A 24,164-nucleotide genomic window follows, 5' to 3' on the forward strand; every position below is an offset into this window, starting at 1 on the left:
GTTTGTTAATTCCTGTGTGAATGTTTCTCTTTTGGTTGTTTGCTGGCTGGCTGTAAAAGACTAATCTTTTACACATATAATATTTTTCAATCTTTCCTTCTTAATATCAGGGTACAGATATTCTCACGTGTAGTGGAGCTTCAACTTGCCCACATGTATTTTAGGTAAAGGAGGAGAGGAATATGCAGAAGAGGAAAGAAACCACCATTAAATTTATAGAGCTTAGGTGGTGAGAAGGTAGTTGGAGGATTGATATTGGTTAAAAGGTTGGTGAGCAAGGTATCTGTGGACTGTTTTCCCCTTCAGTCCTGCTGTCTGTTCTGAATAAAGCTGGTGCTTAAGTGCAACCCATTTCGACAGATCTATTTCTCAATACGAGATCAATTAAAGGGAAACTATTTTTGATCAGTAACTGTATCCAGGAAGAACACACTGCACTTGCTTGCATCATGAAACCTGGGTGGATGAAAAGGTGGCAATAAACATCTCTCATATGACATCACACTGTCATAATTTGAGAGGTAAGAAGATTAGACTTGATGTATGTAGACTTCATTTCTTTTGTCAGATACTCTATCCAACCAGTTCTAAATGTTTGTACCTTGTGCAGGGAACCTGAGATAGGACAAAATTCTATGGCTGTACTCTACACCCCACTGCTTTACAGTCCTGAATTGATAAGAGATAATTTTGTGGTTGGAGCACAGGACCCTAATGCGGATCAGGCCCAACACATCTGTCTGGCTACCCTTCAGCTGCTGCTGCTCAAGACTTGAGGAGAGTGATAAATGGACAGGACAGATAGCAATGGATTCATAGTGATGGAGTAATCACTACTACATATGATTTGATTTTCAGGCTACTTGTAACATCAGTGGGGGTGTGAAGGATCTATTTCACTAGTTCATCTCAGGAGGCTGGTAAATCTGTCCTGACTGAAATTCCTGGGAGACTATCCTTGCAACTTTGGCTAGTGATCTGGCTTAAATTCAGGTCTTTATGTGGAACATGGCCTGAGACTTGGGCCTTAGACATGATCACTCAGCTTCTGAATCAAATTACACAGTCGTATCTGATCCTTGTTAGTAAAAAAGATTCAGAATAGTAAAACTATTTTGTCCCTTTACCGTGCAGAGAATCTTATACGCACAGGTGCAAACGTTCCCAAGTAATGTGAAGTCCAAAGCTTTCATGGCCGTCATACATAGTTTTTTGTTGGTTTGTCGGGCTATGTGGCCATGTTCTAGAAGAGTTTATTCCTGATGTTTTGCCAGCATCTGTGGCTGGCATCTTCAGAGAGAACATTTCCAAAGATGCCAGGCACAGATGCTGCCAAAATGTCAGGAATAAACTCTTCAGGAACATGGCCAGATAGCCCGAAAAACCAACAAAAAGCTATGTTCCCAAGTAAACCTATTCAGTTCCAGGGTGTATTGTGTAACAATAAAATGTGGAAAACTCAGAAAGGGGCAAGGATTGAATACTTTTGCAAGATGCTGTATTGTGACTGTTAGGGATTCTTCTCAAATGGCTAGCATTAAGATTGGTTCATTGTGTACATTTTGACTGATTTGCACCATAATTCTTCTGAACAAGCATTCAGGAGAGGGTTGAATGTCTTCCTTTCTCATGTCACCTTTCAATTGAGATTTTAGTCAGTTTATGTAATTCAGAGCATCTTCTAATGTATTCTGAATGCTTGCCAGTGGGGCAGTTTTTATTTTGTTTTCTTGTCTTTCCACTTCAATATATGCTGTTTTGTGATGGCATAGTCTTAAAAAGTGACTAAAATACTTTAAATACATCAATAAATAGCTAGCAATAATGGTGGCATAGATGTTGAAGGACAGAGCACTGCCACTTTGGAAACACCACTTAGGCAATACTGTTTCTTTCATGTAGAGTTGCCACCTTGTCAGAAGAGCAGTGGGAAGAAATCAGTTGAATATTGATCTCAGATTGGAAATTTTGGATCCAGATTATTATTAAACCATGAACATCACCTGACAACCTTGAGGAGTGCTGTGACCCTACTTTATACCAGATCTGTTTGGGATATAGAGAGCTAACTATGATTTCTTCTTTGTCTAAATTTTGTTCTGTTTTGTGCAACTGTGTAAAACAAGGTCAAGAATAAAATCACCCAACATGAGGCAAAAATTACTATGGTGAATTTACAGTATGTGTGAAATCCTAGGCATGTCACACAGCCTTGGATCACATTGCCAGTATCATATGTGTGGACTGGGAATACTGTATATACAGTCGGCCTCCTTATACACGGATACAAGCATCCATGGCTTGAAAATATTCCAAAAAAGTATAAATTCCAAATAGCAGACCTTGATTTTCCATTTTATATTAAGGGACACCATTTTACTCTGCCATTATATTTGATGTGACTTGAGCATCCACGGAATTTGTTATCCACGGGATCCTGGAACCAAACCCGAGCGGATAACAAGGTCCCACTGTACTCATGTATAAGTCTAGAAATTTTAGTCAAAAATTGGCCCAAACAAACTGGACCGCCTTGTCTACAGGTCAATATAAGTACTGTACATTAACTCTTATTAAAAGGAACCTTAGCCTTAGCGCTTCCTCTCCAGGAAGTGCCAGGAGGAATCATGCTTGAAGGATGTTAATGGGACATTTGTGCATGTTTGTCAGCTTTTCTCAGTTAAAATTAGGCAAAGCTATCACATTAAAGTTAAAGGCTATGATCACTGCTGACATAGTCACTATTTTTTTTGCTTTGTCTTTTCATCCTTTTTGACATGTGCATTTTCTTAACCCCATCCATGTTTGGTTGCCTCCCACACACACCACACAGCCACCATTTAGCATAGTTCCCTCTGAACAAAATTATATGTGCGGGATTTTAGTAATTTCTTTGGTGTCATTTTCCTTTGCTTCATCCGTTAATCCTTTGTTACATGCCCCTAAATTCTACCATTGACTAATCCACAGGCTGCATCAAAAGCTGTAATTGTGCCCCCTAAACTTGCTCTCGACTTATACATGAGGTTGGCCTATAGTTCTTTTCATTGATTTTTAAAGAGCAAAGCAGTGAATTACATTAAAATGTAACAGTAATATTTACTTGTGGGGAAGGCACACTTTCTAACCATTTATGTAAGAAATTACTTCAAAGGGGTAACTTTCAAAGCGTCCACTGGACTTGGGGTGATATTAATGACAATGATATGCTTATTCTATCATAAATCCTGATAAATGACAAGAGAGATGAGGGATGGCAGAGAAAGAATCAGGGTCTTGACAGACCCTTTGCTTTTTGGAATTTTTGTGTGTGTGAATATTTTCTAGCCATGGATAGTGGAATTTGTGGGTGCAGAATCCATGGCTATGGAGAGACAACTGTATTTTTGCTTTTGACTCCTAGGTTAAAACGAACAAAGAAACAAACAATACCACTGAGCAGTGATTTTCTTCCTTTGCCAAGAATCCCAAGTTAGCTCTGTTTAATCAAGATTGGCTCCATATTGGTCTGTTATAACAAAAGTCTTGTGGCCAGTCAGGAAGACTCCATATGTGCCTCAGGAATAATTGCTATGCAAAAGACCTAATTGTCTTTTTCATCAGATAGCTTGTAACGTAGCTCTCTCCTCCATGGTAGTGTACTAGGGCTGCTTTAGTATATTTGGACAATTGGAGTGCTTTCAAGTTGTTTCATTACTTGGAGCACTGTCATAGTAAACAAGAGAATATACAAGATTGGCAGATTTAAACTTCTGTACCTGCTTCCACTTTGCTCCTGTCCTGCATCCAGGCTAAACATCTAGTCCTACGGAACTGGTAACATTGTCCTACTCTTTATCTACCTCTTCGTATATTATAACACATTCTGCTTTTAACTTTGCATGTCCAGATCCACTATCTTTCAGGGATCTTTTCTCTTAAACAACTTTTTACTTTCTCACTTGCTGCTCCTCATGCCCAGAGTTTTTTCCTAGAATGCTTTTGTGATGCTATCTTGGTTGCTTTCTCTAAATCCTTGCTCTAGTTCTATATTCTCAGTGAAACCCCTGGCAATTCCCTCTAATCCATGTGACCGACTGCAAAGATACACTGCATTCAGGGTTGGGGATTTTTTTTACACTAAAGTACAATGAGCAATAGTGGCAAAAGATACAGCATCCAGCAAAAATGGGGTGGGGACAGTAGTGGGTTACAGAGAGAACTCCTGGGATACATGCCAACTGTGCAAGGTCATAACTAGGGGGTGCGGTGGGTTCTGACCATGCCAGGGTGACACCTCATAGGGGTGACCACCCAATGGGCTGATTATTCACTGTCCATCCCAAGATCCCCCCCAGCCACCCTCGTCTACCAGCCAGGGCACCTCCACTGTCCATTGGCTATGGCCACTGGTGACAGTGAGGTGCTGCTGCTTGGCAGCCCTTTCTGGATCTGGTGAGGCTACTGGCCAAACAAGAAATGGGAGGGGGGTGACTCCCTTCCCATTCCCACCATGGTGGAAATGTCCTGGTTGGTGGAGGTGTCAAGCAGCCTGACAGTGATAGCAAGAGTTACTGCACTGGGGTGACACAAGCCCTAGTGACACCAATGCAACTGTCAGTTGTCCATATGCCCCCTGCTGTAAATACACCTAAGTACAGTATTAATTACTGAAAGATTCTTTCTTCCTGACTCCTAATCCCTCCCCTGGGATCTCACTTGTTCAAGATTATATTTGCCTTTGTAAAGTAGGGATGGGAATTGGGGGGCCCACCAGAGATTGTTCAACTGCAACTCTCAACATCCCTAACCATTGGCTGTGCTGGCGGGGTGGTTGTGTGTCCAAAAACCTCTAGACAACACAATTCTCATGGTGTTGTAAAGAATCCTGCACATAGATGATAATGTGTAAATACACTGTGAGAAGGAAGTTGTTGTAAGAAGAAGGGCCCTCCTCAGAGGAAGAAAAGATCTGCTGGACTTTTCCCCTTCCCCACTGTTTATTGGTTTAAAAATTAACAGTGATACAGTTTTATATCGCATATATAATAACATACATTGTAACAAATAATAATATCGACTTCCTGGAGTTCATTCTGATTATGTTTTTTGAGTTCGTCTTTCTGTAGTCTTTAAATAACAGGATTTTGTTTTTGAATGTCAGTAAAATTCACGACGGTGAGCAAAAAAATCTTTAAAACTCAACGGTTCTGGTAAAGTTGGTTTGACTCTAACTGATAATATTGTAGCATGTATATCCTATAAAGCCTCAGATATTTCTATCCCTTAAAGTAGATTTAAGCATTATCCTAATAAATACAGTGTTTTCATAACTGAGAAGCTAAGTTGTGGCTAGACATATAGACAGTCCCTTCTCCTTTTGTGTCTTGTCTCTTTAGATTGTAAGCCTGAGGGCAGGGAAATGTCTAATTAACAATTTGTAAGCCGCTCTGATAGCCTTTTGGCTGAAGAGCTGGGTTTAAACAAATAAATAAATAAATTTATTATTATTATTATTATTATTAGAGTTTATTTATATTTCCCGCCTCTCCAAATATCAAGGCGGGATTACAGCAATAAAATAATGAAAGGTAATACAAAATATTACAAAATATGAATACCAATTCCTATTAGTACCTCTAAAATCAATTTGTCAATAGTCAGTGATCACAGTCGAGAGTGGGATATTATCATCAACTTCTATATAGAATCTAATGGATAAGCCCGCTGGAAGAGATCCGTTTTGAGTGCCTTCTTGAAGGTCTCTAAGGTAGTATACAATGGATCCCTTTTGATAGGCTATTCCATAATTTTGGGATCGCTGCTGTAAACGCCCTATGGGAAGTTGTCATTAACCTGGTACTATGGTTTTACTTCTTAAATTAGACTGTCTGTGTCTAGGTAATGAACCTTCCTTTTTTGTTGGTTCTGAAGCAGAATTTGCCGTGAGAATAATTTTGATCGGTTTATCAATCCTTACACATGCAAGCAAATGTTTTGTTTAATGAGCGTCGGCTACTTTTGGTAGTGTATGTCTCTTCAAATAGGTTTGCTTTATGTTTTCTATTTCTTTTTTAAAGTACCTGTATAACATTGAAAATGCAATGTCATTTACCTGAATATCCATATAGTGTGTAAGAAGTAGACTAAATCTGGAATTCCAGTTTCCAATAACTATGTTTTCACGAACACATGTTCAGGAATAGCACTGCTCCATCCATTTCAATCCAGTTTCTGGATGAAAGATTGTCTCTCTTCCGTCTTCCATTTTACCAGCTTTTAAAACCTGGTGAAGTATTGTTATTTCTGCAGTTTCTGTTTACTCATTAAGCAGAATATTTGGTTTTGCTTGACTGGGTTCCTTTGATAGCATATGATTCACTTTTACTTTTCACCTATTTGAATTGTAAAAAAAAATTAATAGGACAGAAATCTCTTCTAAATTACTTGAAAAGTATTGTCATCTGACAGCAAATCTGCTTTGACTGTTTCTTTGTCTGTTTGCCTCACTGTTGAGATCGGTGTTTTAAGTAATTCCTTGGCAATACAGTGTTTGGCAAAGACATACTTAAACAATATGTGCCATCTTTGTATTTTTCTTCTAGCATGTGGTTTTAACCCTCACATACAAAATGAGACATTTAACACACACAAACACAGAGCGCTAGTGCAGGATATCACACAGATGGTCCAACTATAATATAGGTCTTTGTGTAGCATTTTTACCTGAAAAGTCATAAATGGTGTTCCTAGATTTCAGCCACTGGCCATGTACTTTTTTCACCTATGAACAAAAATCAGTTGGACAAAAACAAACAGACCCCAAACCCAACAAATTTCATGATTGTTGTCACTGGTGTTCTGTTGTTATTGTTCCAGTTGTTCTAGGTAGTGTTCTACACTGGGGGGAAAGAAAATATCTCATACTATTTTTCAACTAACCACAAATATAGTAAAGCAGTAGTAATATGTGCCTGTAGTGATATTTCCCACCATTTGGGAGAAATAAAAATCTCTTCCAGGGTGGGAAAGCATTGGAATTCAGTAAGGCTCAGGAAATAAAATATAGACTTCCCGTCTTGTTTAGTAATTCCTGACCCTTGCTTTTTATCTGATTTTATTTCACTTTTATTCTGAAAACATATCCTGGGCTAGCTGTGTTGGCCATATAGCAAGGTGCAATAACATCCAAAATCCACAAAACAGTGATATCTTTATTGGGCCAACCAGAATGCACAATATATATATATATTGCAACCTTTAGAAGTCCACTGGCTTCTTCATCAGCCAAAAGTGTTAAAAATCAGGAGGAAAAAATAACAATGTTAGTCATAGGCCTGCATTTTGCAAGTTGCTCTTTTTCTTAACTTTTTGCTTACTTTTGTCCTTTTTTTGAAAAATCTGACACCATTGTTTTTCATCAATACTGTTGCATAGGACACATACACCCTCACCTTAATCTACAAGCCACGGCTACATATAATTAACTAGAATTATAAATCACTGTTAATTCTCCTTCCCATGCAAATTAATATCACTCCGTATATGATCATCATGACAGACCTGTGTTAATATACAACCTGTAAAACCTGTCGTGCCACTATGTGTCCTGGATTTTCTTGGATAAAAGTTTTTATTTATGCTTCCACAGTTGGTGCCTCTTCTGATCCTGTTTTCCTTTATTTTGTATTGACTTTGCTCTTTTGTTTGTTTGTTTTTGTAAAAATTATGCCTAAATTGAACCCTACAAGCTTAAAAAGAGGTTAGGATGGGGTGGTGATGTGTGGGTCTTTCACAAATGCTGACCCACACAGAACAACCTTGCATTGTGAACCTCCATGTACCATGCATTACTCATTTTAATTGTGAATTCATTCTTCTGAAAGGAAGCTCTGTATGTGGAATCAGAGGGTGGGAGGAATCAACTTGATTCGAAACACTGCGGAAATAATCCAGGCTGATACTGCTTTAACTGCCATTGCTCAATGCTGTGGAAATCTGGGAATTGTAGTTTTGTGAGACTTTTAGCCTTCTCTGTCAGAGAGCTCTGGTGCCACAGTAGACTACAGTTCATGGGATTCCCTAGCACTGAGCCAGGGCAATTAAAGTGGTCTCAAACTGGATTATTTCTGCAGTGTGTTTTGGACCTGAGTCTTTCAGCTTGCCTGCCTTGGTTAACATAGTCTACCTGTTTACAATGTACTAATGTTGGATCATGTGACACGTAATCATCCCAGGCAGCAACTGGCAAGGATCAGCCCTGTTTCAAAGTACTGCAGGTAGTTCAGAGATTTATTTGCATTGATGAATTGCTGTTACAAGTAAAGAAACAAGCCCAATGCTTCTGGTTGCATTAGAGCAAATGTTGCGTGAACAGGGAACACTCTTATAGAAAGTGGTCTGATGTTAATGACAGTTTTAAAAATCACTGATGTTCTAATTGGATCTTTCTCTCTTTCCTATCCCCTCTCCTTTTAAAGAAGAGCAACTGCAGATGCAAAATGAAATGAACACTTCCTTTGCGACCCACGTGTTAATGTTTATACCTGACTATTTGAAGCTCCTCTGCATCAACCTGCAAAACTGGTTTCTGCTCTGCTTTTCAGACAGGATGAGCAAGCCAATGAGGGGCTACCTGTTCTGCAGAAACAGTGCCGACTGTCCTGTTTAAAGCAGTTGTTAAGACTTCCATGCAAGTGTTCTGACGAAATGAAAGAAGTTGTGCTCTGGTCACCCAAGGAGGTGGCAGATTGGCTGATGGAGAATGCTGTGCCAGAATACTGTGAGCCATTGGAACGTTTTAGTGGGCAAGACTTGATCAACTTGACAAAGCAGGATTTTGAGAAGCCTCCTTTGTCACGTCTTTCTTCTGACAACGGCCAGCGACTGCTGTACATGATAGAGACATTGAAAATGGAGCACCACATTGAGGCACACAAAAACGGGCATGCCAACGGCCACCTGATCATCAGTACAGAGGCCCCTGCCAGTGAAAACAGTTTCAGCAACAAAACCAAGCCCAATGGTATGCCAAATGGTTATAGGAAGGAAGTGATAAAAATTTCCATGCCCGAGCCAGAACGTTCTCAGTATCCCATGGAGTGGGGGAAGACCCTACTGGCTTTCCTTTATGCACTTTGCTGTTTTGTCTTAACAACGGTGACAATTTCTGTTGTCCATGAACGAGTGCCTCCCAAGGAGGTGGAGCCGCCCCTACCAGATGCTTTTTTTGATCATTTTAGCCGGGTGCAATGGGCCTTTTCTATCTGTGAAATTAATGGCTTGATCCTTGTAGGACTCTGGTTAGTTCAGTGGCTGCTCTTAAAATACAAGTAAGTAAATTTACTTCTTTATGTCAACCCTCCCCCCCCTAGTTTTTACTATTAACTGATTTTCAGTGTGGATATTTGTCTGTCTTGGTAATGGATCATACTTGGACATGCTTAGCTTCTTCATCATATGTAAACCTTTATGTCTATAATTTAGAAGAGAGTTTGTCCTACTCATACACCCCTCTGCTCAGTGGTACCCTTTAAAGGATACCGTTCTTAAAGCAGTGCAAGTGTACATATAGTCCTCCTGATGGCCGTTCGACTGCAATTCCCAAAAGCCCCAACCAGCATGGACAAGGTTGAGCTGCAGTCCAACACCTGGGGCACCATATGTTCCCAACCATGCTTTAAGGTCTATGAACATGATAGAAGTTTCTTTCCAATTAGAAAAAGATAGAATGTTGTGTCCAGTTAATCCCTCCTGCTGACAAACCTGCTTACATTTTTGCAACAGGAAGAAAGAGGGGTTGCTTTTTCACCCTGAAACTCTTTATGCATCCTCAAGATGTGTATCAGAGGATACAGTGGTTTTCCTGAAGCAGATTTGCAGAAGGATGCGTACAGGATGCAGAGTTAGGATAGGAAGGGAGGGGGAAAGTCCCATTGTAGATGCAAAAATTGACTTGCATGTTGTTGGATTTATGTCAGAAAAAGACATAGAAAAGTCAGTGTATACAATCACCCATAATGCTGCATACATTTTCTCTTGAATAATTGTTTGGGTCCATTATTATTATGAGCTGACCAGCACAAGTAGAACATAGTTATGATAACTAAATTCCTAAGACTACACCCTCCTCTTCAGTTGACTGTAACATTTATTAATGCAGTTCATAGCTCATATTTGCTTCCTTTAAAATAAAACAAATTTATCAGATGACAAATATCACAATGAGACAGAATAGTTTGATAATTATGACATATTTTGTAGTTTTTAAACTGTTATCAACCACCCTAAGCTCTGTGGGTGCAATGGAAATCAATCATCTACATGTATTTAAATAAAGTAAAGTATTTTATTATTTTTACTCCAAGTAGTAAATACCAATAGGCAGCATTTTCTAACAGGAATCAAGTTTTACTCTTTCATGCTACAGAGGAGTCTTTGCAGTGTCATGGAAAAAGTAATCCAGTACAAGATTGAAATATAAAGCATTTTAAAGCAGCTACCATATGGCATCTATCAGTCAATAGTACAAAAATCGTTAGAGGTTTCTTAAATTATTATTATTATTATTATTATTATTATTATTATTAACTTTTATTTATAAAGTTCTGTAAATGATGGGTGCTGATATAGTTAAGCCTCAAAGAGACGGAAACTTCTGTTTGTAGATCTAAGGGAAACCAATGAAACCAACACAGTGTTGGAGTCAGTGCTCTGCAAAACCACATCAATGCTTTCAGTTACTTTAACTTTTTGTTATGCTTGGGAATGCTATTGCTGATACTAAAAATGAGGTTTTGACAAAAATGGCTGAGAACACTTGCTTCATTGTTCCTGCCTTCGATCTTGTGTGTATACAATGTTATAAAAGAAACCATAGCAGTATTTAGCTCTTATTATTTTTAGCCTGAAGTCATCTCAGATTTGAATAATTTTAGCATTTTATGAGAGAATGATTCCAGTTATCTTTCAAATAATCTAGATCTAAAGATCTGTATTGCTAGGTCAGTGTTCCTAATGGAATTAGGGCCTGCAGTTTGCCATACATAATAGCCATTCACTGTGAAAATGGGAAAGTTTTCCAGCATTGATGGTGAGTGAGTGAGCATCAACACTTCAGAGAGAAATAGTTTAGAAAAATAGTCAGACATTTAGGGGCTACTGACAGTCTGCCTGTTTGCCAGCAAGAAAAAGCACCTTGGGCGCTTCTAAGGTAGGATTTTTGGATCCTATTTGTAGTAATTTGCATTATACCTTACATTTAATATACAGCATATGTATTCATGATGTATTTTTATTTTTATATATGATGTATGTATTCATGAAATGAGTATTAGTCATACATAGAGAACATGGCATGGCATGGCAAGGGGTTGGACTAGATAGCCATTGTGGTCTTTTCCAACTCAGCAATTCAATTATTCTGGTCCAAAACACACTGCAGAAATAATCCAGTCTGAGACCGCTTTAACTGCCCTGGCTCAGTGCTAGGGAATCCTGGGAATTTTAGTTTATTGTGGCACCAGAGCTCCCTGACAGAGAAGGCTAAATGTCTCACAGAACTATAGTTCCCAGTATTCCCTAACATTGAGCCACGGCAGTTAAAGTGATCTCAGACTGGTGGCGCAGTGGTTAAATGCTGGCACTGCAGTCATTCACAGCCACAAGGTTGTGAGTTCGATCCAAGGTCCACTCAGCCTGGCATCCTTTCATAAATTGCTAAAATGAGTACACTGCTTGTTGGTGGCAATTAGCTTACACATTATGAACTGCTTAGGGACTGCTTAAGTGCACTGATAAGCGGTATAGAAGTGTACTTGCTCTTGCTCTATTTCTGCAGTGTGTTTTGGACCTCTGTTCTATGATTCTTGGTAGATTGCCACATTACACTCTTACAGTGCTGCTATTCCACTTTTACTGCTCTGACTGCCTCCTGTTGTATTCTGGGATTTGTAGTTCAGTGAGGCCTAAGAGCTCTCTGGCTGAGAATTCTAAATGCCCCTTCCTAAACTGCAAATCCCAGAATGCAACAGGAGGCAGCCAGAGCAGTTAAAGCAGAATAGCAGCACTGTACTAAATCTACTAAATCTAATCTACTAAATCCATTGAAATCTGTAGGACTAAGGGTGCATCTATGTTGTAGAAATAATGCAGTTTGACACCATTTTAAGTGCTCCCTCCCATAGGATCCTGGAATTTGTAGTTTTACAAAGTCTTTAGCCTTCTCTGTGGAAGAGTGTTGGTGCCTCACAAAAATTACAAATCCTAGGATTCAACTATGGCAGTTAAATTGGTGTCAAACTGCATTATTTCTACAGTGTAGATGCACCCTAAGTCTGGATCCATTCCACGGTTTTCAGATTATTCTTTCAGTCTCTGAGCACTAGTATTCTCCACTGAATAGGTTAAGAATTTTAGGGAAATTATTTGTTACACTATTTCACTGCCGGTATTTCTGTGTTCAGCAGGGAATTCCAAAGAGGTAAAGAAAAATATATTTCATAATCTTATCTTGCCCACCCAGCATATTGTAAGACATAGTTACTAGGGTCAAATTTAGGAGGTTGGAGAAATGACATGCAGCGTCTTGTAATATTTAAGAAAACTTATCTTAACTTTTAGACAAACGTGCTTAAAGATTGAATCACCTGATGGGCATTATAATACCAAATATTGATCATACCTGCCTATACAGAATAAGATTAGTGCCTCTCAATGTAGCAAGATATATTTATTTTCTCTCGTAAAGTGAACTCTTGCTGTTGATTTCTCTCAAGAAAGAAAATACTATGCTCATTGGTATGTGGGGTAGGGCAACATAGCTAAGATGACTAATAAGATTAATGCTAAGAAAAGCAACCAGGCAGAAGAAAGGAACTATTCCCTCCAGTTTCCTTCCCCCTTAGGCATGGATGGAGAAACAAAAGTGGTTGCATAGTGTATAAAGTAGCTGGTTGCCTCAGCTATCCTCTGTAGGGTGCACAACTTTAAATGAGGGACTGGTAACCATTCACTTTGCTGGGAAGAAAGTAAATTCATGAACCCTGTTGGAGTGAAGGCTGGACTTGCATCTGGCCCTGGGAGATAAAAGTGTCTTTAGTGAGAGGTAGGATCCCTTACCGTCCATCCCTCCTGCCAACTAAGAGTACTACCTGCATTTTGTCCACTGGTTTGCTTCTATCTGCCCAGCTCTGCTCAGAGTTATGTTTCTAACCATTGTAGGAGAAAAAGATGAGTAATGGTTTTGATAAGAACAACTAGCATGAAGAATATTGCCATTCTGTTCCAAAGACTGCTGCTTGCTATTATCATCTTGATTTTTCTGGGTTGATTCTGTCACTGTGAAGTGAGAATAATGTATTTCCTTTGTTTTAAATGTTGTATTGCCTAAACTTAAAAGGATAATGTTTTGTCCTAAAAATGCTTAAATGCCACCCCGAGCAATACTTACCCTGCACTTAAATGCTACAAATGACACATAATTTTACTCCTTTTCTCCCCAGGTCTATTATTAGCCGAAGATTTTTTTGTATAGTTGGCACACTGTACTTATATCGGTGTATTACAATGTATGTAACTACACTCCCAGTACCTGGCATGCATTTCAACTGTTCTCCAAAGGTAATTTTCTTTGCTATCATTATCTTTCTATCTTTTCTCCCCTTGTGTTTGGAACAGTTTAGTCAGACCAATGAGAATTGGCAAGAATTCTTTACAGTTAATTAGTATTACTTGTTGCTGAACTGTAGTGTTAGCTAATGGACATGTTCTGTCAAAAATTGGGTTCAGTATTTCTGTTGTATTCCAGTACTCCTGAAGGAAGATGTCTTGGGTAGGTTTCAGTTTGAAAGCAAACATGTGATTCACCATTTTGGAATCTGTCCCACATCCCTTCCATCATTCCCAGCAAGATTATCAGCATTGCCAATGCTGACCACAAACGCTGTAAAAGGTGGCACTGAAGGCATATCAGTGTTTAAGATGTGCATTGAAAGACACACACAACTTTATGTGTTAAAATTGTTGGAACCCACTTAGAATGGTACACTCAGTGTCTACCAGATACTTTTCCTTGTTGTTTTATATTGAAAGCTGCTTACAGATCAAGGTGGTATTCCCTCTGTCAATGTACAAAAGGGATCTGCAACATTGGCAGGTCTGTGGGTTAATTTTTTGTGCCTAGGAGCTACTGTGTGGATTACCAAAACTGCCAAAAATGTTTTTTAAAAAAATCAAAACTGAAGTGTCAGGAAGTCATGGTTTTGAAAAAATGACCATTTTGCAAATAAAATAAATATATTTTGATGCTAAATTATGCAGATAGTGTTTTAAAAGTGAAATGCTGCTCGTGATAGTTTGTAGGAGAGACAGGCCATTTATTGGCCAGGAAAACAACAATTCAGGAATTATCAAAGAGTCAAGGCCTACAAAAACAGCCTTAGGAAGGGCACATGCAACCCCAGGGCTATACTTTTGTCCATCCTTGATATTCAGGCACTGGTCTGTATAGGGTAGTAAAAAGGTAGTAAAATCTGGGCTAGAAAGACAGAAACGGCTGTTTCTTTCCACACCCCCATCTCTGATAGATTTACCCTATCAAAATAATTATAGAAATGAGAAACCAAGGCAAGAAAAGAAGCATATCTCACCTGTTGCTCTGTAAGAAGTCTTCATGTTTTGCTGTTTTGTTGCTTGTTGTAATCTCTCTGTGTGTACTATGATGCTGTGTGTCAGTCATTGTGTCCTGAAAGGACAGGGATATAAATAATTGTAATGAAAGAATTTATTTGTTTGTTTGTTTGTGTTTATTGCATTTATACCCCACTGTTCAGACACAAAGACTTTCAGAGCAGCTTACAAATTGTTAATTTGACAGTTCTCTACCCTCAGGTTTACAGCTAATGAGACACGACACAAAAGGAAAAAGGGGTGGCAGTGGGGAAATGAATTAAGTCCAGCAGATGCTGACTGCTCTTCTTTCTCTCAGAGGCCAGAGCAGTGACAGTTGGGATGGAGGAAGAGCCTTTCCTCAGTTGCTGGGCCAGGGCACAATGGTGCTGTGATTGCCTCTTCTCTTCCTCAGAGGCCACAGCAGTGGCATTTGGAATGGATGGAAAACTTCTAAGCAGTTGATGGGCCAAGGCATGGCAAAGCTGCACCTGTCCAAACCCTTCTCCCTTCTATATATTATTCACATAAGCCAGGATAACCTGAGCGCAACTATCCACTTCCTTTCCTTTAACAGATAATATCAAATACTGGCTGGTAACTGATTGTATTGTCTCAATGCCTTTCCCAGGGGGAATTGTTGCTTTCTTATCTTGCTGTGTTGCACTGGGAACCCTTGCCCAGTATTTTCCAGGCAGGACAGAAAATGATATAAATTCATTGGTTGTACAAAAAAGTACAACAGAGATTCTTATTGGTCTCTCTGACATAGATTTTGTTATATTACTAGCATCTAAAGCAGTGGTCCTCAAACTGTGCCGTTTAAGAGATTTTGGACTTCCACTCCCAAAAGCCTCAGCCATGTTGGCCAATAGTCTGGGATTCTGGGAGCTGAAGTCCAAAATCCCTTAAAGGGCACAGTTTAAGGACCACTGCTTTAGATGCTAGTAATATAACAAAAGTACTACATATTCCAGTAATATCATTTGCAAAATATCTCACATATTATCACTTATTATCACTAGGATAGGGTTATCTTCAACAGTCCTCTTGCCACCCAGAATCTATAAATTGGTGCATAGTCACTGTGACAGCAAAGAAGACAGGCGCCTGTGTCAGGGAGCATGTGATAGCAACAGTTACAACAGTTTCACTAGCTAGCTGTCTCTGTAAATTGGAAACGGGTGACCTCTAAAGGTGTGAGAGCCACCCTCCTTCTCTGCCAAGGCTCTTCTCCTCACCATCTCAAAATAAATTTGCCAAAAATGTTATTTTGCATCTTCTGAGGGTATGGGGTGGAAGGGAGAACTGACATGTTTTAGGACTAGGAGATGCTTTTTTTTTCTTCCCAAAACTGAAATTGGAGAAAAAATATCTTCTCTTTGGGAATAGAAATCATAGCCCCATTGCTCCCTGCTAGTGAGCACAAATTGACTACCCAGTTTGGGAGGAGGCTTCATTAGGTCCCTGGCTGTGTATGTGTCCTAGCCCTGGTTTAAAGACACAATTCAAAGTGCTTATTGTAAGTAATAAAGCCCTATGCAATGTGAGATCACATTCTTCTGTCTTGGGGATCACTGCCAGGCTCTTTGGGAGCTGTTGTTCCCTTTTTATTGCTATGTTTTAGATATTTGTTTAATACTTGTTTAATATTCATTTTTTGCGTTTTATTACCTGCTGTAAGTGCCGTTTTGTGGCAGAATATAATGTCATAAATAATTATGGCATGCCCATTAACTGCCGTGCTTGTTCTCCTGAACATTGAAGTGCCGTTAGCTTCCCATTAAACCAAAGGTGAGGTCAGGACTGGGCAGAGAAGGGGGCTACTTAAAAGTCATAGCGTCAATAGCAAGGGTTTTCTCTTTGTGAGACACAAAAGGAGCTATGGGCTTTAGTGGTCAGAGAGTTTTGGTAGCCAGCTCTATCTATGTACATTGAAAGGTGAACTAGTTTGTTTTTCTGAAGGGAGATTAAAAATATACCGTGTGGCCTGAGCTAGAATTTGATTAATGTGCTTTACCCCTTGTCATGCATTGCTTATGTGTGCGTTGTTCAACTGTGTTCTTTGCAAAGTTTCATTACTACAGGGATTAAATAATTGGTTGAGAGACAATACTTGTAGGAGATCTCTTACATTGTTGCTATTGGTTTCTTGTCCTTATGCCAACACCATTGTAGAAGGTACAACAGATGCACCATTAGGAGGGGTTCTCTATCTTTTCTAATGACTCCATAGTAGGCTGCCAGAGCTTGTAAACCACCCTCAGTTAGGTCTGTATAGCCACTAAGGCATTGAGACAATGGCAATACTTTGATTCATTTATAGTTGAACAGGTTTTCTTCACAGCAGTAAATATTGTTGAACATTGTGGTCCAACTCCCAGAGGGAAGCAGGCTTTAAATGGCAGCCCTCGTAAACATTTAACCATTGTGAGCATTTAAGTTTTGTTACATATGATAGCCTTGTGTCTCCTATAAGATATCTTCACAGGCATGGCCATAACACAGAGGTGAATGGCCCACTGCTTTGCAGGCTTCTCTCAATTATCTTGCTTTTTGTGCTTATAAAGGATTCAAAAATAAGAATGATGAAGATGATGTGCCAGCACCAGCACTGGAAGCCAAAACAAATCTCAGATGCATTATGAATTCCAGTCTCATGATTCTTAGGACAGATTTATTAATGTTTAGTGGATTGATCCTTCATTTATGGACTTGAGGATTTAGCAGTGCCAAAGATGTGGTCATGGCAGCTCTTTGAAAATCTGTTAATAATTGGAAACTTGCAGTAAATTGTTCTCATCCGTACCAAATCTTTCCAGAAATGCTGCATCATATTTTGTAACTTTTTTTATGTATGCAAGCAGATTTCATTGCTTAAGTATGGAAAGTTTATATTGAAATGATGCTGTTGCTCTGAACTTCCAAAGAAATGTCCTGAGTGCTCAAAGTGCCAAGAGATACAGTAAAGTTTCAAAATTTAAATACCTAGGAAACATAACATTACGGTTTCCAGGTAAAGTACAAAGTGTTGGTTATTATCTTTAAAGCCCTAAATGTTTTGGGTCCAGGTTACCTACAGGATCTCCTCCTACCATATAATCCGCCACATATACTCAGGTCCTCTAGCAGACATTTTGCCCAGTCAGCCAGCACCAGGTTGGCAACTGTCAGCCAGAGGACTTTTTCTTCAGCTGCCCCTAGACTGTGGAATGACCTGCCAGAAGACGCACAACTGAATGCACTGTCCAAATTTAAAACAGCATTCTTCCACTAGGCTTAGATTGATGTGTGTTTTAACTGATGTTGTTGGTCTGTTAATTGTTGTCTCCCCTCGCATCGACCCCATGGGGATAGGTGGGTAAGAAATAATAATAATAATAATAATAATAATGTTGTTGTTGTTGTTGTTGTTGTCTTCCATTTCATCCTGATTGGTATTTCCCTGCCAGATCAAGAACCACACACCTTCTCTCTTTTACAGTTTCATAATTGTGTGATGGAGAATGAAGACAAAAATGCATATGGAAATGAAGAATTCACTAATTAATCTGTGACTGAAAATTGTGAAATTAAAATTCATAATGCATTTGAGATTTGTTACATTTTATGAGATTGATACTATCTCTGCTGATGTTTTAAGTCAGAGGTGAACAAAGTGTGGCTCAGTGATTATCTGTGCCTTTCTCGGCTGTTTTAAAATTCCTTCAATCCTTGCAGACTCCCCAAATAATCCTTTTTCTAGCAACATACACACAAGAAAAGTGGCAAATTTTCTGTCATGGAAGCATATAGGAGTAGCAACTTACCTTTGGAGTAGGTGGATCTCTTGTAATGATGTAAAACATGATACTTGATTTGCTCGATTCTACCCCCCCCCCCCAAATGATTTAGATGTGATCATCTTGTTGGGAATAGAAACAAAAATAATAGTACTAAAGCTTATTATATGCTTCCCTCTGTCTAGTTTTAGTTTCCTGATCAAAATGAATGAGTAAAGTGATATTTAGGTCAATAACCTCTCTCTTACTGAAACACATGGAAGAAATGTATTTATAGTTGTTGTGGGGGAGGTGTTACAAAAATTCTTGTATTCACTGACAAGATGCATTTTGCTGTGTGGATTCTTAACACTGTACTTAGTTCTCTTGCACACTGTGCAGTTATTGCACTTTGATACCAATGTCACTTTCGTGGCTGCATCCTATGGAATCCTGGGATTCTCAGTTTGTGGAGGGGCATTTAGGTGGGACTCAGCGGTTAGGATGCCGACTCTGACGATTGCAACATTGGCAGGTCGGCAGTTCAAGGCCCAAGTGCCCTGTGATGGAGTGAGCTCCTGTCACTAATCCTAGCTTCTGCCAACCTAGCAGTTTAAAAGCAAGTAAAACTGCAAGTAGAGAAATAGGCACCACTTTGGTGGAAAGGTGACAGCATTCTGTGCAGTCAGGCAGGCCACATGACCATGGAGTTGTCTTTGACAACGCTGGCTCTTTGGCTTACTAATGGAGATGAGCACTGCCCTCTACAGTCAGACACAACTAGACAACCTTGTCAAAAGGGAAGCCGTTAGCTTTATTTAGAAATCTTACCCAAAGAGCTGTAGAGCCTCACCAAACTACAAACCCCAGGATTCCCCAAGATGTTGCTATGGTAGTTAAAGTGGGACCATGCTGCTATAATTGTGTGGCGTGAACCAACCCTAGTAGGATTTTCATTTACAGTGTCAGCTTTGGAGTGTAAACTTGGATTATACTTTACTTTTCTGAGATAATTATAAACTATTCACTTCTTAATCTGAAATAACAAGCTAATTCCCCCTCCTCCCCTCTTTCTATCAGCTCTTTGGAGATTGGGAATCACACATGAGGAGGATAATGAAACTGCTTGCTGGAGGCGGGCTCTCTATCACAGGGGCACATGATATGTGTGGCGACTACCTGTACAGCGGTCACACGGTGATGTTAACACTTACATACCTATTTATCAAAGAGTGTAAGTTTGACAGTTCTCACTATCAGACTAAACCAGTATATGTTAGTAATTTAATTTGAGAGTAAAATGCTCCCTACTCGCTAGTTGTATTACCAACATACATTGTGAATAAACTGTATTTTAATCATTTGACGCTATATATTGAGTTGTGAAAAGCTTCAAGATATCCCAGTGTACTTCCCATGCCCCTCAGGTTGAGAAAAATACTGAATTTTCCCCCAGATCTTTTAGGGGCCAAGGGGGATGGTTTCACCATGTCTGGTTTTAGCCACGTTTCCTCCCCCTTGCCCACCTGTCCTGCAAACTATAAATCACTTTCCTTGCTTATATTGCCCCTAGCAGGAATGGCACACAGATTAACACACACAAAAAATACTTTTTTAAAAAATGTGTAAATGTGAGTGTTAGAGGGAGGTGGCGCCCTCTCAGGTAAGACAGAGGGACCTGGGGTAATTGTTCTTATTGCTATGTAATCCAGTCAGCCCTTCTTATACACGGATTCTAGCATACACGGATTCAAGCATACATGGTTTGAAAATGTTCAAAAAAATATAAATTTCAAATATCAAATCTTGATTTTCCATTTTTATAAGGGACACCATTTTGCTATGTCATTATATTTAATGGGACTTGAGCATTCACAGATTTTGTTATCCATGGGGGATCATGGAACCAAACCCCAGACTATAACAAGGGTCCACTGTACATTCCCAATTCTGTATTCAGTCTGTCCTATATTCGAAGTTTCTCAACATGGATGGCCCTCCAGGACCAGGAACAACAGCCCTCATTACTATACAATATCCTCGCCATCCTGTATTCATTCTATCCTATTTACCAAATTGCTTAGCATATTAACCCGTTCTACATGTTAAAGTGCATAACCAAGTGAGAGCCTCATTCTGTTAGTTCTAAATTGTTAGCATAGCAAGTGACAATAGCAACTTATCACAACACAAATGGGGAAGAAAAGGAAGGGCACATCTTATCTTAATTATACATACTTGCTGGGATTGGGTTGTAGTCCTTTCTAGTTTATTTTCCATGGAATCCTTTTTGCTAAAGGAAAGTTTGACTGAGTATGAAGTGAAGAGGGTTTTGTTTTATGAAAAAATAAAGATTTAAATGATAGATGTGGTTCATTTAGTAATTTCTGATCTGCAGCTAACATTCCTAGAAAAACCAATTTACAGCTGGAGGAAATAATAGTAGAATGGTTTGGGTTAAACTGGAATAATGCACAACCTAAATGTTTGGTTCCTTTTTGGCTCTGATAAGTTTGATTTTATGTGCCAAGAAAACCCTGTGATGCATTTGCCTTAGGGGCGCCTTAAATCAGAAACTACTTAAAAGCGCACAACAATACCAAGGCTTGAATATGTGGAGAGATCTTGGAGCACCTTTGAGGCTAACTGAAAGAAAGAAATTGTCAGCATAAGCTTTCATAGACTTTAGTCTACTTCCTCAGATGCACTTAGATTGTACTGTATGTTTGGAATTAATGCATGTCATCTTGTGTTTTTCTTTGCCTTCAGATTCACCTCGGCGACTCTGGTGGTATCATTGGATTTGCTGGGCTCTCAGCATAATTGGGATGTTCTGTATTCTCTTGGCTCATGACCACTACACTGTGGATGTGGTGGTGGCTTACTACATCACTACAAGACTTTTCTGGTGGTATCACACAATGGCCAATCAACAAGTGAGTCTCTTCCCCCTTCCTCAGAAAACATACTTAAGGATCACAAAACTTTCCTCTATAGGGGAGAGGTTTAGGTCCCGTGTCCTCATAAAACATGGGACATATGGAAGCTGAATCCATGAGAGTGTGGAAGGAGATAGTAAAAGTTCAGCAGCGGTTATTTGGGGGTTACAATTAGATACTCTTTTGTGTGGTATCTAGTCCGAATGGTATGTACAAAATTGCATCTTACAATGAACGAGAAACATTGGCAGATTAGAGAGAAAGAATTATTATGGAGCAGAATTTCCAGCAAGATGATACAGTCTTCTGCTGAAGAACATATGACTGCATTGGCCAGTCACATGGGGTCTTACCACATGATCATTGGCCTCCCATCAGTGCCAAATCTATGGAAAACAGTCACATGATAATTGAAGATAAATACTTGATTCTGGATGTGGGTGTGTTTGCTCCCTCCTCAGCACTGTTTTCTTGAGACTTGTAAATATTCTCTTTTGCAGGTGCTAAAAGAAGCTTCCCAGACTAACCTTCTTGCACGGGTTTGGTGGTATAGGCCCTTCCAGTACTTTGAAAAGAATGTCCGAGGCATTGTACCCCGCTCCTATCATTGGCCATTTTCCTGGCAAGTATTGCACCTGAGTAGACAGCCTAAATACAGCAGACTGGTTGACACATAACAGCTACACAAAGGAGATGGTCCAAAAGTGCTAAGAACTTCCCACGATGAGATGCCATAAAAACTGAACTGTTCCCTCTCCTCTAATTTTTAACCATTACCTTGACTTAAGTCTCTTCTCTTACCTGGTAAGCACTGTGATATTTTTCTCTCTCCAAAGGATCTGCGATGGACAACAATAATGAAATGGTAAATTATCATGCACTGTATACATTTCTTGTTAATAGATTTTGGATTTGCATTGCTCATCACCATGTTTCTTTGTATATGATGCAGCAGCATAAACAGAAAAGGCTTTTATATCATAAGTTCTGGTCTTTCCAGTCTTGTCTGGGAATAAAGCATATTATTTTCTTGGGAAAACATAATTTTCATATCTCTTGCCCCAAAGATTGGGCTGTAAGCCATTTTCTAGTAAATGTCTATATGAAGGTTTATAAATACCTGACAGGATAATATACAGGAATCTTTCTACCTGTTTCACTGAAGCTACAAATGATAGACACAGAAAGGTTTGGTAAACTTTGGTTTTGTAAATCTGCAGTGACAGTGTCAAAAGGTGCAAAAAATTATTATGTTGTAAAGTGATTTTCTAAGTATTTCCTAACTTTATTTTTCAAAATGATATGCGTAAAAATAAAATCTAAAGAGATTTTTACATGTCAGAGAAAAGAGATAAATTGAAAAAAAATGCTTCTTGGGAGAGAGATGTGTCTGTTTCTAGTGCCTTTCTTGTCTTGATAGTATGGTCAGTAGGCAGTCTTTCAAAGTTTTTATTTAAAATAAAGTATTCCATGAAACCGAGATTATATGTATTGTACACATTACTAAATTTTGATTTATATCTAAATTAAACTGGAAACCTGCTTGCAATGTTCAGATGACTGAGTTAGAGGGAAAACCAAATACGGTGATCAAGTCTTCACATACCATGGGTAGGTTAGAGTGAAATGTGCTTCTTAAATTATTTTATTGTCTACTCCATACATAGAATTGAACTATAGCAAGAAAATAGCCATGAATTACTTTATATATATTTTTTTCAAATGATCAGTTAAAAAAATAAAAATAAAATTATAAACAAGTTCTCATCCCTGAATGAAAATATTGTTGCAAAACAATTGATTTCTTTAAAAACAAAACTGTGCAGAAACTGCATGTGACTCTTAAAATTTCAGTCCTGCCATACATACTGTGTTTGGGGGAAAGTATTCTATCCTATACTTGCCAATGTGCAGAACAAAATAGTTTTTTAAGAATGAAGAAGCATATATATATCTATATATATATAAATATATATATTCATTCTGTATTTTACGTGAAGCAGAATTATCTTCTGTAGGGTTTTTTGTGTGTTCAACAAGGTGAAATTTGTATTGTAAAACAATAATGGTGAAGGAAAATAAAAAGGCTTTTAAACAAACAGTCTCCTCATTTAGTATAAAATGTCAACTGTTTTGGTGAGTGTTTTGGTTCTGGAATTCGCTGTACAGTGCGCCCACATGGCTTTCAGCATATGCTGAAAGCCACACGAGGAGGAAGGGGTGGCATGTCCCATTGGGAGTAATGGGGCGTGCGCCTATGGCGTGCGTGCGCCACCGCACCACCGCTTGTACAAGTCCCATTCATTTCAATGGGGCTCAAGCATGCACAGAATTTGCTTTATGTGTGGGAGTCCGGAACGCATAAAGCAATTCGCACTGTATTTGTTTTACTTGTGAAAGATAGGTTTATGAAGCTTATTATTCAATCATTATAAGATTGGTCCTTTGTATATTCTAAACACAGAACTGAAAAATTTAAAACTGTGGTTAAAAGTAATCCTGTTGTCATTAAGTGTTCTAATTTCAGAAAATCATATTTGCCTTCTAAACAGTTGGTCTGCATCTGATAGACCCACGACAACCTGTCATGGCCTCAGTGCAAGGGAGAAAGATAAAAAGCAGAACATGGGCATATGGAGACTTTTAAAAACCTGTGCCACATGTGAAGTTGAAGGCTTTCATGGCCGGCATCCATAGTTTTTAGTGGGTTTTTCGGGCTATGTGGCCATGTTCTAGAAAAGTTTCTTCCTGACGTTTCGCCAGCATCTGTGGCTGGCATCTTCAGAGAGCATTGTTAAAAGTAGGCCCTGAATCTGAA

At 39.0% G+C, this 24,164-nt stretch overlaps 1 protein-coding gene across 5 annotated transcripts in view; it reads left to right on the forward strand.

The window, feature by feature from the left end:
• The window catches only part of SGMS1 (sphingomyelin synthase 1), a 99,895-nt gene extending 76,450 nt beyond the window's left edge, over positions 1 to 23,445 (forward strand). For 4 of the 5 annotated variants that reach the window (XM_089510360.1, XM_089510357.1, XM_089510358.1 and 1 more), the window contains 5 exons: positions 8,460 to 9,311; positions 13,482 to 13,599; positions 19,488 to 19,641; positions 21,177 to 21,343; positions 21,847 to 23,445. In XM_089510360.1, the coding sequence (XP_089366486.1) occupies positions 8,689 to 9,311; positions 13,482 to 13,599; positions 19,488 to 19,641; positions 21,177 to 21,343; positions 21,847 to 22,023 (1,239 nt within the window). In that variant the 5' untranslated portion in view covers positions 8,460 to 8,688 and the 3' untranslated portion in view covers positions 22,024 to 23,445. Of the gene's footprint in view, positions 1 to 5,729; positions 5,750 to 8,459; positions 9,312 to 13,481; positions 13,600 to 19,487; positions 19,642 to 21,176; positions 21,344 to 21,846 lie in introns of those variants that run through there. The other variant, XM_089510361.1, reaches the window with a different exon arrangement.
• Positions 23,446 to 24,164: the final 719 nt, after the last annotated feature.

This window comes from Sceloporus occidentalis, unplaced genomic scaffold (genome assembly GCF_023333645.1).
Source record: "Sceloporus occidentalis isolate IW3139 unplaced genomic scaffold, rSceOcc1.0.p SCAF_2, whole genome shotgun sequence".
NCBI classification, from domain to species: Eukaryota; Metazoa; Chordata; class Lepidosauria; order Squamata; family Phrynosomatidae; genus Sceloporus; species Sceloporus occidentalis.